This window comes from Panthera uncia, chromosome D1 (genome assembly GCF_023721935.1).
Source record: "Panthera uncia isolate 11264 chromosome D1, Puncia_PCG_1.0, whole genome shotgun sequence".
Taxonomy (NCBI): domain Eukaryota; kingdom Metazoa; phylum Chordata; class Mammalia; order Carnivora; family Felidae; genus Panthera; species Panthera uncia.
This window is the reverse complement of record NC_064808.1, coordinates 12664990-12682374: the sequence shown is the minus strand read 5'-3', so window position 1 is coordinate 12682374 and position 17385 is coordinate 12664990. Positions and strand designations below refer to the sequence as shown.

At 38.1% G+C, this 17385-nt stretch overlaps 1 protein-coding gene across 2 annotated transcripts; it reads left to right on the top strand.

Moving 5' to 3' along the window:
• The first annotated feature begins 5460 nt into the window (after window positions 1–5460).
• LOC125915877 (olfactory receptor 1019) lies at window positions 5461–13646 on the top strand. 2 transcript variants are annotated; one of them, XM_049621934.1, is made up of 2 exons: window positions 5461–5488; window positions 12724–13646. In XM_049621934.1, the coding sequence occupies exons 1-2, from the start codon at window positions 5461–5463 to the stop codon at window positions 13644–13646; spliced, it is 951 nt and encodes a 316-aa protein (XP_049477891.1). The 2 variants fall into 2 exon arrangements, with proteins under 2 accessions (XP_049477891.1, XP_049477892.1); XM_049621935.1 differs by lacking the exon at window positions 5461–5488 and having other exon boundaries at window positions 12714–13646.
• The last annotated feature ends 3739 nt before the right edge of the window (window positions 13647–17385 follow it).

Sequence of the window (17385 nt, the reverse complement as noted above, 5' to 3'; positions counted from 1 at the left end):
ATTGATATATTAACACATAGTCTCTGGACACAACTTCTGGAGAAAGATGGCAAAATGAACTCAGACCACTTCCTACTTCTCAGTATTAATGGAATGAATTAAAAACAGTGAAAGCTAGTAAAATTAGTTAAAAGTACCAAATAAAAAGAAAAGAGTTGAATCTCCTGGGGATGGGAGGAACTTTAAAAATTGATAGCTAAGGGAGAAAAAAGAGGAAATCCCCATGCAACTAGCATGTTTGCAAACCTACTGGAATTTTCCAGTATCAGTCTCTACAGAGGGGAAAAAAAAGTATTTTCTAAGTACTGAGAACTTTGAATAATTCCCTCCAATATTTAGAGAATCAGATTGCAAGAATTAATAGACATCCCAGATGAAAGTAATAGAGCAAGCCACAGCAGTGAGACCCTCTACCTCACATTCAGATTCCCAGGATCACACCAGAACCGGAAAGCAGGAGAAGCAGCAACACATGGAATGTTCCAGCTACAGTGTTGTATTGAGGGAATCATACACTGCCAGATAATTTAACTGGAAATAAAATTTGCTCCTGGAAAAGTGTAAAAAAAGCCAAATACAGGGCAAAAGAAATAAAGAAGGTAAGAAGGAAGGAGAAAGGAAGGGAAGGAGGGAAGGAAGGAAGAAAAAAAGGAAGGGAGGAAGGAGGGGAGAAAAAAAGGAGGAAAGAGAAAGAAAGAAAGAAAGAAAGAAAGAAAGAAAGAAAGAAAGAAGAAAGGAAGGAAGGAAGGAAGGAAGGAAGGAAGGAAGAAAGAAGGAAAGGAAGGAAGGAAAGAAGGAAGGGAGGAAGGAAGGGAGAAAGAAAGGAGGAAAGAGAAAGAAAGAAAGAAAGAAAGAAAGAAAGAAAGAAAGGGAGGGAAGGAGGGGAGAAAGAAAGGAGGAAAGAGAAGAAAGAAAGAAAGAAAGAAAGAAAGAAAGAAAGAAAGAGGAAAGGAAGGAAGGAAGGAAGAAAGAAGGAAAGGAAGGAAGGAAAGAAGGAAGGGAGGAAGGAAGGGAGAAAGAAAGGAGGAAAGAGAAAGAAAGAAAGAAAGAAAGAAAGAAAGAGAGGGAAGGAGACGGGAAGGAAGGAAGAAAGAAAGAAAGGGAGAAAGGGAAAAGAGAAGGAAAAAGAAAACCCAGCCTGGAGATTCCAAGTAAAAGTTTAGGAAACAAACAGCTCCAGTGGAATTCTTCCCCACTCCCAGTCCAATCCCCTACCCCTTCCATGACCTCAGAGTATTAATAGATAAAACTGTGCTGGGCTGGCTGTAAAATCATAGTTCAAAGTGTTAAATCATTTCTCACTCACAGCAGGAAGTTATTTGATACTGTCTAAAATTAAAACATGGGACGAAAGTAACCCAGTATCTCTGCTAACACTGGAGATAATGGATCTCTTGAGCACAGCTGGGGAGAAGAGAGCACAGGAGCTGGTCCCATTCTCACAGACAGTGCGATACTCAGAAGTGCCTATCCATGCTCTGTTCCAGCTAGTTTCCATTGGAATAGGAATAGGGGTTCAATGATAAACCTGGCATTGTCTGTCAGACAGTATTGTAATGGTTTCTAACTGTGATTGTACCCATTATCTTATCCTTGCATCACTACAAATCGGTGGAGATAAGCAGATATTACCCTAAGAGTGTTAATAAGATTATCTTTTATTGGATGAGGTAATGAACTCAGCTAACTGGTGGTGAATTTGGAGCTTAGAATGACCCTGGGTTGATGCCAAATTACTTGCAGTTTCTCAACACTGCGTTGCCCCCTCCCTATTTCATGGTACAGATGTCTAGCCCTGGTCCTCTTCCTTGAAATAATCTTACTATTTAAACTTCAAAGAATAGCATCTCCAGAAGGAAATAAAAAGGAGGAATGGGGGGCGCCTGGGTGGCTCAGTCGGTTGAGCGTCCGACTTTGGCTCAGGTCGTGATCTCGAGGTCCGTGAGTTCGGGCCCGCATCAGGCTCTGTGCTGACAGCTCAGAGCCTGGAGCCTGTTTCAGATTCTGTGTCTTCCTCTCTCTCTGACCCTCCCCCGTTCATGCTCTGTCTCTCTCTGTCTCAAAAATAAATAAACGTTAAAAAAAAATTTAGAAAAAAAGGAGGAATGGATCTTTTTCTCTTATCGCAATCAAAAAATTTCCCTGAGAGGATTATTATATCAGAAACAGTGAAAAATAAATAAATAAAATGTTATAGACATTGTGTGTGCATGCACATGGCAGAGACACAAAGAAAGGTAATGACGAGCAAAGTACTAAAATACTAAAATGTGTTGAGCATTCCCTATGCTTTACAGGCACTGTGTTAAGTATTTTTCCTGAAATATTTTATTTAAATCCTATGAGGAAGGCAGTATTATAATCTTCAGTTTACATGAGAAATGGGAGGTGCAAAAGATCTGTGACTCTCCCAGAGTCACAGATTTAAACCAATGGAGTCTAATTTATACCCAGCTAATGTGACTCTCATTCTCCTAACATTTGAGATCATTGAGAATGACCTCCTCAATAACAGATGTGAGCACTAATACACAGAGTAATTGATATTGTAATTATCAGAGCTTCAGTAATATGCTAGAATATGTTTAGTTACATATAGAAAAAAAGTCTGTGTATCTCCTGAAGAGAAAATATAATTGCCAAAAATATAGTTGCTAAAAATTGTCTTTCTTAGAATTTACATTCGTTAATTTGCTTTATTGATTAGCAAAATACCATTTGAACAGAGAATTTATTTAACATACCTTCTTAGCTTCTCAGTGCTCCTGGAGATTTGGGTATATGGTTAATTGGAGAAATGTACAAAGTTGTGGATTTTTCTTCAGGTCAGTAAGTTAAGCAGGCAGAACCCTTTGTATCTTTTCCTGACCTTTGTGGACTGCTTGACTTCTATTTGGTCCTTTTACTTGTTTCTAATGATTAAATTCTCCAAAAACAAAACAAAACAAAAACAAAAACAGAAACAAAAAAAGTAACACACATCAAACCTTCTCAGAGAAGACATTCATCAATGCTCCCAGGTTAAGCAGTAGGCACAGTTAGAATAGACTTTCGGCATCATTCATTACAGAGATAAGAAAAAAACCCTTTATAACCTTCCCTGTCAAAAGAGAGTTACTTTGCATTCTTTCCTACTTTCCCTTAGCAATAAATACTGCAATTTGTTATATCAAGGTAAAATACATTTTAAAATATAAAATATATTGCTGCACTGAAGCTGTAATATTGTTTGCAATTATTTCCAATTGTAGAGTCTCTGGATAAGACTGGAGTAAGCATTCTGAATTATTTTCAATAGGATATATTTCTTGTTCTTCAGTCTCTGGGGACTGCATCCCTTGTGTCGTGTCATCTCATGTTAATCTACTTGTTTTTCCCTCTGAAGCTAAGGAAATCATATGTTCTCTTCACAGTTCTTTCCTTTGCCCTAGGGATACCTAAGCCTAGTGGAGAATGAATTTCCAGTTCTGCATTTCTAACCCCACTAAACATTCTTCTTCTGTCTCCCCCTACAGCTGGTGGTCTGATACCCTTAGGAGCATTGAAAGAATCCACAAAATAGTAGGTTAGCTCTACCTCTGCCTTCTGGAAGGATTTTGTGTACTTACAAGAATTTATGCTACCTGGATCATGGTGAGGGGCTGATTGGAGGAAACACACAGAGGTAACTATGGAGCAGGAAATCTCAAAGAGCTTCAGGATAAGAACAGAACTCATTTCTAATCCTCACTTGACTGTCATTCAAGGAAGTACCAGATGATGCTCTATCTCTCTTCCACCATGATGGGGACCATCAGAAATTAGGCTGCAAAGTGATCTCCATGGAGCACTCAGATTATTCTAACACTGGATACCGGAATGTGAAGTTGGTGCCATAAAAGATAACCCATTGATAAGGTTGCAATGAACTTTTTATGAAGAACCATGGGACTCTAAAGCCTAGTAAGCAGGCAACAAACATTTATTGATCAACTAACAGAGACCATACTAACCTGTAAAGATGTGACCTCCCCTTTAAAGGAGCTTACATATGCGGGGCGCCTGGGTGGCGCAGTCGGTTAAGCGTCCGACTTCAGCCAGGTCACGATCTCGCGGTCCGTGAGTTCGAGCCCCGCGTCAGGCTCTGGGCTGATGGCTCGGAGCCTGGAGCCTGTTTCCGATTCTGTGTCTCCCTCTCTCTCTGCCCCTCCCCCGTTCATGCTCTGTCTCTCTCTGTCCCAAAAATAAATAAAAAACGTTGAAAAAAAATAAAATAAAGGAGCTTACATATTAATATGGATTATGAACCAGCTGGTCATCTCCTGGGTCGGAATCAGAAGACAGTAGAGCCAAGCAATAATAGCAACTAATATTAACTGAGTGTGTATTATTTGCCAAGGGTCCTGCTAAACACGTGCATTTTTTTTTATTTCTATTAAGCACCTCCATCACAGATAAGTAAACTGGGGCCTTGAGAAGGGACTTGTCCAAATAGTTAATACACACCAGAACTGGGACTCAAACATGTTTTTTTATTACTCCAGAATGAGCATTGCTAACCATTTTGTGTCATCGCAGCCCAAAAGTAGCAAAGAGTTTGTGAAAAATATCCTTCTGTGATAAATGTAAATAACATATAAACTACAATAATGATGACTGACTTATTTGATGTCCTCTGGACAAGATCGACTAATCGGGAATAATGCATACAATACTTCTGATGGCTAATTTGACGAGCCAACTTGACGGAGCTAAGGGATGCCCAAAGCTGATAAAACATTATTTCTGGATGTGTCCGTGGGGGGGTCTTGGGAAGAGATTAGCATGGGAATCAGTAGAGTGAGTAAGGAAGATCACTCTCACCATTGTGGGTGGGCATCATCTGATCCTTTGAGGGCCTGAACAGAACAAAAAGGCAGAGGAAGAGGGAGTTTGTTCTCTCTGCTTGAGCTGAGACATCCATCTTCTCCTGCTGGAACATCAGCACTCCTGAATCTCAGGCTTTCAAGCTCAGACCAGAACCTTCAGCTTACCCCACACCCCCATACCATTTTCAAGCCTTGGGCCTCAGACTGAATTACGCCACTGGCTTTCCTAGTTCTTCAGCTTGCAGACAACAGATCGTGGGACTTCTCAGCCTTCATATCCACATGAGCCTATTCCTACACTAAATCTCCTTTTATCTAGATTTACATATCCATCTCCTATTGGGTCTGCTTCTCTGGGGAACTCTGACCAGCACAGTAGTGTTGGCGGTGTTGTTTGCCAAGAGAAAGAATGCATCAGTTATTAGGGGAAAAGTGGAAAGCTAGATGTCTAATGTAGTAAACTATATCACCCCTTAATTGAGAATTATTATTTAATATCAGATGCTTGGAATCAAGAAGGTCTCAATGGAGGTGGTGTTTTTCCTCTGGGGACATTATGGGAATTTATGGTTGTCACATGAAGGGGATAGAATCTAGTAGGTAAGGGGCAAAAATGCTAAAAGCCTGCAAAGTGCAAAACAGTCCCTAACAACAAAGAACTCTCCATGTCCCAGGGTATTCAAGTTTATTTCAGGTATAAGATACTCAATACATAAATAAATACATGGCGAAATAAATGCTAAATTATTTATTGTAAATTGCAAATTCTCTTCTTTTTATTTCTCCTCTTTAAATTATTTGTGTAGGTAAATTATTCATGAATGTCATTTCAGGAACATAGAGGGGGCAACATAAGCTACTTGCTATAAAAATATGTCATTGGGGTCTGAGAGAATATATATATCCATTGTTCCAGGGGATACCTACATACTACTCACAAGCCACCAAAAGTTTCATCTAAATAGATCTTATATCATCTGGAAAAACCAAGAAGAATTCTCTTGTTAAGCTTTGGAGGCTCATTTCATTTTAACTAAATCTTTATTAGGACAGTGTTAGATGTAGCCACATTCTACCACACCATACACAAAAACTACTACTTCTACTCCTACTATCATATTATCAATTAAAAAAAAAACCAGAGAGAGATAAAATTTAGTAAATTAGTAAAAGGTAAAATTAACCTAATAAGCTCATATAAACAAACAAACCTCCAGTTAGAAAGTTTATATGTAAGATAAGATACTCATTTTTTGATTGCTGAACCAAAGATCTAAGCATAAACCAAGTACAAAATCTTCATAGCAGGGTAATGGAAAGGTGCAGAGGTAGACTTGAACAAGTTATGAAGATATACACGCTATTTGATAATAAGACTTAATGGAATAAATGTGGCAATTCTCCCTAAGTTAATTTATTAATGTAATGTAGTCTCAAAAATATCCTCAGATTTTTCCCTAAGTAAGTTGACTATAAAGTTTATGTAGAAAATTTTTTAAAAATTCTATTATAGTCATGACCACCCTGGAAAAAAAAAAACAAAAGAAAACAAGTGGAGGTAGGACTAGATTTGCTGTTGTAAAATATATAAGGGAGTGTATAATTTAAAAAGGAATTATTGAAGAATGATTTGTATAGAATGGTGAGGAAACAAGGGAATAGAACAGAAAAACACAAATATAGACTCTATGAAATGAAAATTCAATTCAAAAAATTGGGAAAAGATAATTTTTAAAATAAATGTTGGGGCACCTGGGTGGCTCCGTCAGTTGAGTGACAGAGTTCTGATTCCAGCTTAGGTCATGATCTCACAACTGTGAGATCTAACCCCACATCAGCCTCCACGCTGATCATGGGGTCTGCTTGGGATTCTCTCTATGTCTCTCTCTCTCTCTCCCTCTGGCCCTCTTCCCTGCTTGTGCTCTTTCACTTTCAAAATAAATAAATAAACATTTCAAAAATAAAATAAAATAAAACAAAATGAAATGAAGCAAAAGAAAAGAAAAGAAAAGAAATGTTATTGAGACAACTGGATATGCCCAAGGATATTGATTGCTGCATTTTTTTTCTTCTAATAGTAAAAGATCAGAACCAATGCAAATGTCCTTCAACAGGATACTTTAAATAAGCAACGTTACATCCATATAATGGATTATTATGCAGTTGGAGAAATGACAGAATATTTATTTCAAATCAAGGTTTGACTTATCGACAAATCTTATAAAAAAATGAACATGTCAATGTTATTAGGAATTAAATTTTAATCATAAAATGAGATTTAAGAATACAGGTACAAAGCTGGATAAAACAACAATAACAATAACAACAACAAAAACAACAAAAACAAACCACACACACACACACACACACACACACACACACACAAACAACATCCATTATCTCCTGACTATAAGAGCTCACTTCAGGTTTAAGGACATATATGGGCTGAAAGTCAAAAAATGGAAAAAGATATTACAAAGGGTTTTTTTTTTTTAATTCTTTTAAAAATTTTATTCTTGAATCTCTTCTTTTAGGATGAAACTTTATCTCAAGTCAAATAGCATTTCCAAATAAAAAGCAGATTTTTTGAAAATATCAGGTAGGCAGTGAGAATCTTCTAACTGTTCATTTTCTTTTTCTTTATATAAATGGGAAACTGAAACAATTTGTGTGTGAACTCTCATATGCATCTTATGTACTTGTATGCCACCCTTATGCCAGACTGGCTTCATGTCCAGTTTAAAGATGGCCCATCCATATCACATGGAAGCTATCATCCTCTGTGAAAAGACTTTTAGGCATCAACAAACAGACCTAAGTTAGCATCAAAACCATACCCAGTAGGCAGCTTTGGGCTGGAAAAATAGTGCATGCATTTCTGCTTGAATCAGTCACCACACTGGAGCGGCAGAAAAGAAGTCCCTTGTGTTTCCTTCTTTTTATCATTACGATGGAGAAGGAGTGAAATTCCTTAGGGGTGACGTTCATCAGACCTTCCAGTCTCCTGTGACTGCAGAAATCATGTCAGCTCTTTTCCTCTGAGGATAGTATGTGACTCTGAAACTTGATAAAACCTCCTGCACACAGGAGCAAAGGTGGCTGAGCTAGGAGTTCAGGGACCGCTGCCAGCGTGAGTCACCACCTTTGGATTCTTTTCAGAATATTTGCTCATCGTACCCATCAAATGAAGAGGAGACATTATCCCCAACTGGTAGAAAACAAATCAGGGCACAGGGCAGTATGGGGACAGATGGCGAAAGACATGACCATTAGGGATGTGGCATGACCCTGCCCGTGCTCCTCTGAGCATGGCTTTACTTGGCATTGGGGCCATGCCATTTTAAATGTTCAAAAGTAGACATAAACTATGGGTTTGGCTTTTAGATACTTCACAATAAGTACGCACTCAGAAAATACTAGAGTAGAAAAGTCATGTAGAGTTTGGATTCTTCACCCTATTCCTTTCACAGATAAGGAAGCTGCATCTAATGCAACAATTCATCAAGTTTGAACACCTAATTAGCGGAAAAAACAGGATAACAACCAGGATCCCAGACTCTTATTCTAGAATTCTTTTCATTTGAACATGCAAAAGGAGATGATACATAGAAATCTAAAATATATTTGACCTGTATTAGCTTGCATAAGACAATACTTTTGCTGGTCTTTTTTGTTAATAGAGTTTAACTATGGAATATTCTTATTTATTCAATATTCCACCATTTCTTCAAGGGTCAGATCAGTTGAAGTTTAGCTACATGAGACTATGTGAGACTATATATATACCAGTCTCACGTAGGCTATATATATATATATATATATATATATACACACTGGTATATATATAGTCTCACGTAGTCTCATGAGAGTATACATATATATATGTGTGTGTGTGTGTGTGTGTGTGTGTGTGTGTGTATAATGGTTTTCTTTGATCTTTACTCTGATTTTGAATTTTATAGCCTCATCTGTCTCTGCTTGGTTTAGCACTTAATGGAAGAGCTGTGGAAAAATCACTCCTTCCCTAGAAGTTAAAGCAGTCCATGGTTCATCACCTGTATGGATAAGGATTGGAACTCTTTTTCTGGGAGTTGTGAGCACAAAATTATCTACTGAATTAAATCCTCTTACACAATTAACTTAATTAACACTGACATAATTGCCAAATGCATTAAGCGTGTAGCATATGACAGATACTGATCTTAGCACTAGATAGGTGATAGATAGGTAAGTAGGTAGATAGGTAGGTAGATGGATGATAGATGATAGATAGATGATATAGATAGATGATAGAGAGAGAGAGAGAGAGATGATAGATGATGGATAGATAATAGAATATACATACACTCTAACTGATGTGTTTTTCTTGCAGAAAGTTAGCATTAATAAGATATTAATATAGCATTAATCTCATCAAAAAATGAAAAAGTGAGACTCTAAAAAAGATAAGTAATGTGCTAGAAATTAAAAAAAAAAAAATGCAGGTAGCAAAGCCTGGACTTGTCTGTCCACTATAAGCAAGAACAGGCAGAGCACTTTATGATTGGTGAAACCCCTTCCCATACACTTCTCTTTTAACTGGAACCTTGACTCCGTAAGGGAGCAAAGAATGATTTTCTAATCCCATTCTTCAAGTGAGTGAAACGAATTGGTCTCCACATGCCCAGCTGAAGACCAGCCAGCCCTGCCCTACGTGCTGTGTTCTGAGCGGGCATCCCTCACCCCTGTAACTCCTGGTAACATCCTGCACTTTCAAGCTTGATTTGCATCTGTTTCCTCTATAAAATTATGAGGTTAGACTGAATGAGTCATCCCAGTATCAATAATAGGAATATTTTCCCTTTTGCCAAAGTAAAAGACTACACTGAGAAATGGGAGCACTCAGAGACCTCTTATATTCTTTTCCTGATGGGTTATTTTCACCTTCCAGTGTGAAGCAGAGAGGGAAAAAATGAACATGGCAGTGTGTATGAAATTGGCAGTCCTAGACTCAATTGCCAGTTCTGCACCTAACTCACTGTGTGACTGCAGGTCCCTTCTGCCTGTTTTTGTTTCCTCATTAACAGAACCTGCAAAGTGACATACACATCCACAGGTAACGAGAATGAGTATAATTGAGGTAAGGACAAGTACTTTTTTTTTTAACAGCTTTATTGAGCGATAGCTGGCATACAATGAATTGAATATATTTAAAGCCGAAATTTTAATGTTTTAGTATATGTATATAAGCCATGAAACATCATCATAATCAACATAGTCAACTAATCTGTCACCCCAAAACGTTTCCTTATGCCCCTTGGTAATCCTTCCCTCCTGTCTCTCCCCACGCACACCTGTACCCAGGCAACCATTGATCGGCTGTCATTATCAATTAGCTGGCAGTCTCTAGACTTTTAGAAGTGGAGTCATATAAGGTATATTCTTTTATCAAGTATGTTCTCTCACCCTAGTTCTTTTGAGATCCATCCATCATGTTTAATGTATCAATAGTTTGTTTCTTTAATTGTTGAGTAGTATTCTGTTATGAACATACTAAAATGTGCTTATCCTTATTTCTTATTACTTATGGATGGGGCTTTGGGTTGCTCCCACGTGTTTTTTGGTTTTGTTTTGTTTTGTTTTGCAGGGGGAGGATGGCTGGATCATACAATAGATATGTGTATATTTAATTTTGTACTGCCATAGTGTTTTCCAAAGTGGTTGTACTATTTTTTGTTGTTGTTGTTCTATTTTACCTTCCTACTAACAGTAATGAAATTTCCAGTTCCTCTACTTTCTTGTTTACACTTCATATGGTTCATCTTCTTAAATTATAACCATTCTAATAGAGGTGTAGAAATATCTTATTGTGATTTTAATTTGTATATCCTTAATACAAGTGATTTGAGCATGTTCCATGCATTTATTTGCCCACCATGTATCTTGCTTGGTGAAGTGTCTATTCAAGTGTTTGGCCCATTACTTTTGGGTTGTTTGTTTTCTCATTAGTAAATTTTAAGTTTCCTTTTATATTATGGGAACAAGTTCGTTTTTAAGTTTATTTATTTATTTTGAGAGAAAGAGAGAGAGCACATGCATGAGTTGGGGGGGGGGTGCAGAGAGAGAGAGAGAGAGAAAGAGAGAGAGAGAATCTCAAGCAGGTTCCGGGCTGTCAACATAGAGTCCAACGTGGGGCTCCATCTCAGGAACCATAAGATGCTGACCTGAGCCAAAATCAAGATTTGCGTGCTTAACTGACTGAGGCACCCAGCTGCCTTCTTAGGAAAAAGAAATTCTTTGTGAAAATATATTTTTCAAACAATTTCTCCAAGATTTATCTTTTCGTTTTGTTTCCTAATTGGCTTAATGTATGAAACAATGCACACATTCAACAACATATTAAGAATGAATCAAAAAGTAATTTATAAACTATACACTTTTAGGAAAATATATGGTATTGATTATTCATTATTAGACCCCTTCTTTATTGTGACTGATTATATTCTGTGCAGAAACTGAAAAGGTGGAGGCACTACTTCTGACCACCATAGGATTTAAGATAACCTGTTCTGAATTTCCATGTTCCAAAGAAAGACATTATACTGTTCTGCTCTTGTCTTTCTTAAGCAGTAAACCAACTAAAGGAGATACACTCTGACTTCTCTCTCACATTTAGTAGAGAATCCTACTTATTTCTAAATTACCTCATGTTTTGGCTTGATTTGGTTTGGATCGGTATGGTTTTGCTCACTTCCTTCTCAGAATTCTTCAATGGGCCAGATATAAATCCAACTACATACATACACAAAAAGTTCATACATGCAGCTTTCTGACCACAGAGTTGGATAATGTTTTCTCCATTCCCCCTTAGTGAAGGATACTTGAATCTTAACTCTGAACTGAGCTATGCAACAACCCGTTCATTAGTCAATAGAATTGTCCAAAGACACAGCTGTGTTTTCATCCTGATTACTCCCAGGCCAAATCTCTGGATGCTTCTAAATATTAGGGAGCCTAAAGGACTAATTCTGTGTCTGTGCATGGTATGCAAGACAGGAAAAATAAATGCAGGTGCAAAAATAAAGAGATGTAACTTCATTATATCACTTTATATCACATGTTCACAATAAAGTGAAGTGAACCCCAGAGTCAGACAGACCCAGCTCTGCTACTTACTGGCTGCTGACTTTGCTGAAGTTCCTTAATATATAGCCTTATTCTTTTCAGGTATAAGATAGAGAAGACAGAGGTACCTACTTCACAGAGCTGTTGTGAGAATGAAATTTTGTAATGTGTGGAAACACTCAACGTTCTGGCATATAGTTAACGCTCAGTAACTCCTGGCTTTTTAAAAAATATTATCCACTGCTTTTTTTAAATATTGCTAACCTTCTGCTCCAAGTATTTTACTCTGTGTGTGTGTGTGTGTGTGTGTGTGTGTGTGTGTGTGTCTGTCTGTCTGTCTGTGTGTATGTGTGTGTGATATGTTATACTTTGAGATCCCTCAGTTGTTCAGTTTCTTTTTGTGCCTATTTGTAATGAGTGTTAATGTTTATTCATTATCTGTGCCCGTATTTGCTTTGTTTTAGGAAGAAGGAAGGGACATTCAAGACTTTTCTCCTTTACTGATTAATAACGCAGATAACTGAACAGATTAGGTCAAACATTTGGTAGCATGTGATAAATGACCTCAGAACACCAAGGTCTTTGGAGAAGCAGAATTTTCCATCTTCTATTTTCACTGGGTACTTGGAGAGAGCACATATCCATCACGTTCATTAAAGTCATTTGGGTTACCCTATGGGTCATAGAACCTGATTACTGGGAAGATTTCTAAAAATCACTTCAAACAGTAAAGCAAATCCAGGAACACATAAAATATAAAAGATGGATAAAGAAAACCACTCAATGGTGACCGAGTTTATCTTTATGGGCATCACTCAAGACCCTCAACTGCAGACCATCTTTTTTGTGGTCTTCCTCTTGATCTACCTGGTCAATGTCGTGGGGAACATTGGTATGATTATCTTGATCATAACGGACACTCAGCTTCACACCCCCATGTACTTTTTCCTGTGTAACCTCTCTTTCGTTGACCTGGGATACTCTTCAGCCATTGCCCCCAGGATGCTGGCTGACTTCTTAACAAAGCACAAAGTTATCTCCTTCTCCAGCTGTGCCACCCAGTTTGCTTTCTTCGTAGGTTTTGTGGATGCCGAGTGCTATGTCCTGGCCGCCATGGCCTACGACCGTTTCGTGGCCATCTGTCGACCCCTCCACTATAGCACTCTCATGTCCAAGAGAGTTTGTGTGGCTCTCATGCTGGGCTCTTACCTGGCTGGCTTGGTGAGTTTAGTAGCCCACACTTCCCTCACCTTCAGTTTGAGTTACTGTGGTTCCAATATTATCAACCACTTCTTCTGTGAAATCCCACCTCTCTTAGCCCTCTCTTGCTCAGACACTTACATCAGCGAGATCTTGCTCTTTAGTCTGTGTGGCTTCATTGAATTCAGCACCGTCCTCATCATCTTCATCTCTTATGCCTTCATCCTCGTAGCAATCATCAGAATGCACTCAGCTGAAGGCCGCCATAAGGCTTTCTCCACCTGTGGGTCTCACCTCACTGGCGTCACCCTTTTTTATGGCACGGTCATGTTTATGTACCTGAGGCCAACATCCAGCTACTCCCTGGACCAAGACAAGTGGGCCTCTGTGTTCTACACTATTATCATCCCCATGCTGAATCCCTTGATCTACAGTTTACGGAACAAGGACGTGAAAGCTGCTTTCAAAAAACTAACTGGAAGAAAACCTCAGTAGTGACAAAACATGGAAAGTTGTTATTACCACAGGTAAATGGCAGTAGTAAAAGGGTGGCGACGGTAGACAGAAAATGCAAATGCCATTCCAACAGAGTCCACTCAAGCTATCATCCACTGGCTGCATCAGTCTTAAATTCTGTAGGGTTATCTGTAACCTTTAACGCTCTGATATGAAGGAAATATAAATTAATATTTTTTAAAAGCGTGCTGAGCAAGATGTCTTTGTTTTTTTATTTAAAATTGTCTCACATGTTGCTTGGAAAGGGAGACGAAACTTGAAAGGGGAAATAAAGAGCCAATTGCACCAAAGTGTATTTTTTTCAAGGTCATGAGGAATGACAGGTCCAAATGTTGCAAGCTTTTCTACTCTGAAGACAAGTCAGAGAAAATGTAGTTAAATATATAGGGAATGGGACTGGTATAAGGGATGACTTAACTCAGCCCGGGATCCATCCCTTCATATATTCAGCAAAAACTTGTAAGTGCTAGATGTATGCCGGACTCTGGAGGACACAAATATAAGACAGGCTTCTGCCAATGAGGAGTGCATCATACATCCAGTTACTATATTATCTCTCTGAAACTGCCGCCACCAATAACCAAATCAAGAGCTATGCAAAGCCCGAGAATAAGAGCTGTAGACCTAGGCTCTGCTGCTAACAGGGTATGTGAGTTTTGACAAGACCCCTCTCTTCAGTGTCTTCAGTTTGAAGACAATTTCCCCCCTTGTATACTTTCACTAAAACCAGTCCAATGCTTCCAAGGCCACTAACCCACCTAGAAAACACTGTTTTATGTCACAAATCAATCATCACTTCTGTAGGTTTTTCCTGGACTCACTTTTTCCTCATCTGCAAAATGGTGCCAATTATGTATCGGGTTGCAGTGAGAATTAAGAAGGATAGTGTTATGGGTGATGGGCATTAAGGAGGGCACTTGTTGGGATGAGCACTGGCTGTTATATGTAAGAGCTGAATCACTAAATTCTTCCCAGAAGTCATTATTACACTATATGTTAACCGACTTAGATTTAAATTTAAAAATATTTCAAAAAACAAACGAACGAACAAAAGGATAGCGTTCCTGTGGCCAGTTGTCCCTCTGGCACAAGGCAGTTTTGTTTTTATCTTGGAGTAAGTATCAGTACGGTTACTTCTCACTCTTAAAAATGCCCTTGTTCAGATATTAAAATATAAGAAAAATCTAAGTAGGGTATTTAAGCACTTTGGGGCTTAATAAATGATAGCTTTCCTCCATGTTAGTGTGGTACTGTGTACGTAGTCCTTTAATATAAAGGCTTCCTAGGGAGCCTGTGAAACTTTAAGGTAGTCTTATTTTTTGTCCTCAAACGCTGGAATATAATAAGTAACACATGCTCATTGAACAAATGAATGACCACGCCCTCCCGGACTAGAGAACTGCCAAAATTGAGCCCCAACTCTGGGTCTCAAGAAACCTACTGAAACTATCTGTAAGATCTTGAAATTCACAGGACAACTTTACTGACCCCATATTTTATGATGAAACTGGAGTTATAAACGTTTAAATGGCGTGCCGATGTGCTCCTAGCGTGGAAGTCGTGGCTGAGATTGGAATTTTTTGTTTTTTTTTGTTTTTTTATTCTCAGTGCAGGGTTTTATAAAATAGAGAAGTGTACAGCCCTGTAGAAAGTGACAGGCATAATTAGAACCGGAGAACCGGTATAAAGATCTGGTTTTTGGTTACATGCAGTCTGATGAGTTGGTGAGATTGATTAGTTGGGATTTAGACAAGATCGTGTTATGAGGCATTTGTTGAAAGACTCACATCCGCCTACGACCCCAGTGAGCTGAATCTTCACGAGGTCAGATGGGCCGGAGGAGTCGCTGTATCACGAATAAGCAAGGGAAAGAGGCCAAATAGGAAATGGTGTCAAAGAAATAGTTTAGCTTTCGGATGACACTGAGAGAATGGTATTAAGGAGGAATAATCAGTTTCACTGTGACTTTCTTCCCTTCCAGTGTTTCCCTTCCAGCCCTTTACCAACCAGAACACTAAATTAATGTTTTTCACTTTAAGAGAAAAGATACATATTAAGAAAGCTGGTAACATGACGTAGGACAACAGGGTTTATTATATCCTCTGCTTTACCATGATGACCTTAAGTCTTTCAACATTACATTATTATCCTTAAAACAAATCAACCAAATCCAAAAAATGCAAATATAATGTCATCGCAGTAGAGATTCTGATAGGTTTATTATACATAAATTTGATGATAAATTTAGAATACATCTATTCCAGAGAGAAAGAGGTAGCTAGCTATAAGACGTGATTGATCGATACTTAAAGATGATCCAATCCCACAACAATCTCATTTGGTAAATGAAGGAAATGAGGCTCACAGCCATGGAATAGCTTGTTCCTATTAACCTAGCTAAATTAAAACTGTGCGATTGTAATTTCATTATTCTCGTTCCAAGTGTAGTCCCTTATAATACACAATAATACCTTAAGCACTGATTAATCAAGTACTGAGAGACTGTATCTCATGATAACAGTACATTCTCTGATTATTTTGTTTACTCCAGGCTTTAATTTTATTTACATATGAACAAAGTGCTAGTTAGTATTTTTCTTAGCTATGCAGTCATCATGTTACCATCATGCCAAACAAATGTAGGGACGAAGTAATTCAATGGGACATTTGATGTTGTGAAGGACCAATAATTGGGTTCATCATTATTTGTGTTACTCTTTTTTTTTAATTTTTTAAATGTTTATTTATTTTTGAGAGAGAGCCAGCACAAGCAGGGGAGGGGCAGAGAGAGATGAGACAGAATCAGAAGCAGGATCCAGACTCTGAGCTGTCAGCACAGAGCCCCACATGGGGCTCGAACTCTTGAGCCTTGAGATCATGACCTGAGCCCAAGTCAGGAGCCATCCAGGCGCGCCTATTTGTGTTAATCTTAAAATAAATTGTTGTTTTTTCTAGCAATGAGGTAACCTATTGTACATAGAATTATCAGTTAAATGTCTTTAAGGGTTACATTTTCCTTTTCTGTCAAAAGAAGCAAACATAGGAAAGGAAGAAAGTTGGCTTGAAAAGGTCTGGATGGGAACTAAGATAGGCGTGGGCTGTGTGAACTGTTTACCACCCTTTGTCGGCCCAACTCCAAGCTACTGATCAAAACGAACTAATCAGAACACATTGATTAGATCTAAACAATTGGTCTAAATAAAACAATTTTAGGAAAACTACACAAAAATACTCACTTCCATTTGTTTACATGTTTCAGCTATGTGTTCCTTTGTGAGAATGGTTTTGCAAATGTTTTCTGCGTTTTTAACTTTGCCACTCATTTATGGAGCCGAAGAGTAAAATGGATGGGTAATTTTTGTGAAGCAAAAAATAAGCTTTCCATTTGATGTACCTTTGGGCATTTCGCGTTCCTTTATCAAAACGAATTTAATATTGTTTCTAACTCATAAATAGCCAACCAAGTATGTTGTTATATTTCTTATTTGGTAATATTTGAGAGAATTTCAAATTTTACTTTTGTTCAGAAGAAAGTTGATTAGAAGTAGATGTTTCTAATCCTTATTCATGTCTCAAGCAAACATATAAAGTTATATATATTAAGGCACATATAACACAAAAAAAGTACCCTGCTTGTAATGAATTTGACTAGTTGGTTACTGATTTTGCCTTTTACTTTTTGAATCAATGTTAAACCAGTCCATCAAGAGTGCTTCAT

What these genes read in the sequence shown, in the direction of transcription:
- LOC125915877 (XM_049621934.1), top strand. Translation starts at nt 5,461, where the DNA reads ATGCTAAAAGCCTGCAAAGTGCAAAACA. An exon ending in AGCCTGCAAAGTGCAAAACA is followed by an intron (nt 5,489 to 12,723) that starts GTCCCTAACAAC and finishes AGATGGATAAAG; the next exon opens with AAAACCACTCAATGGTGACC.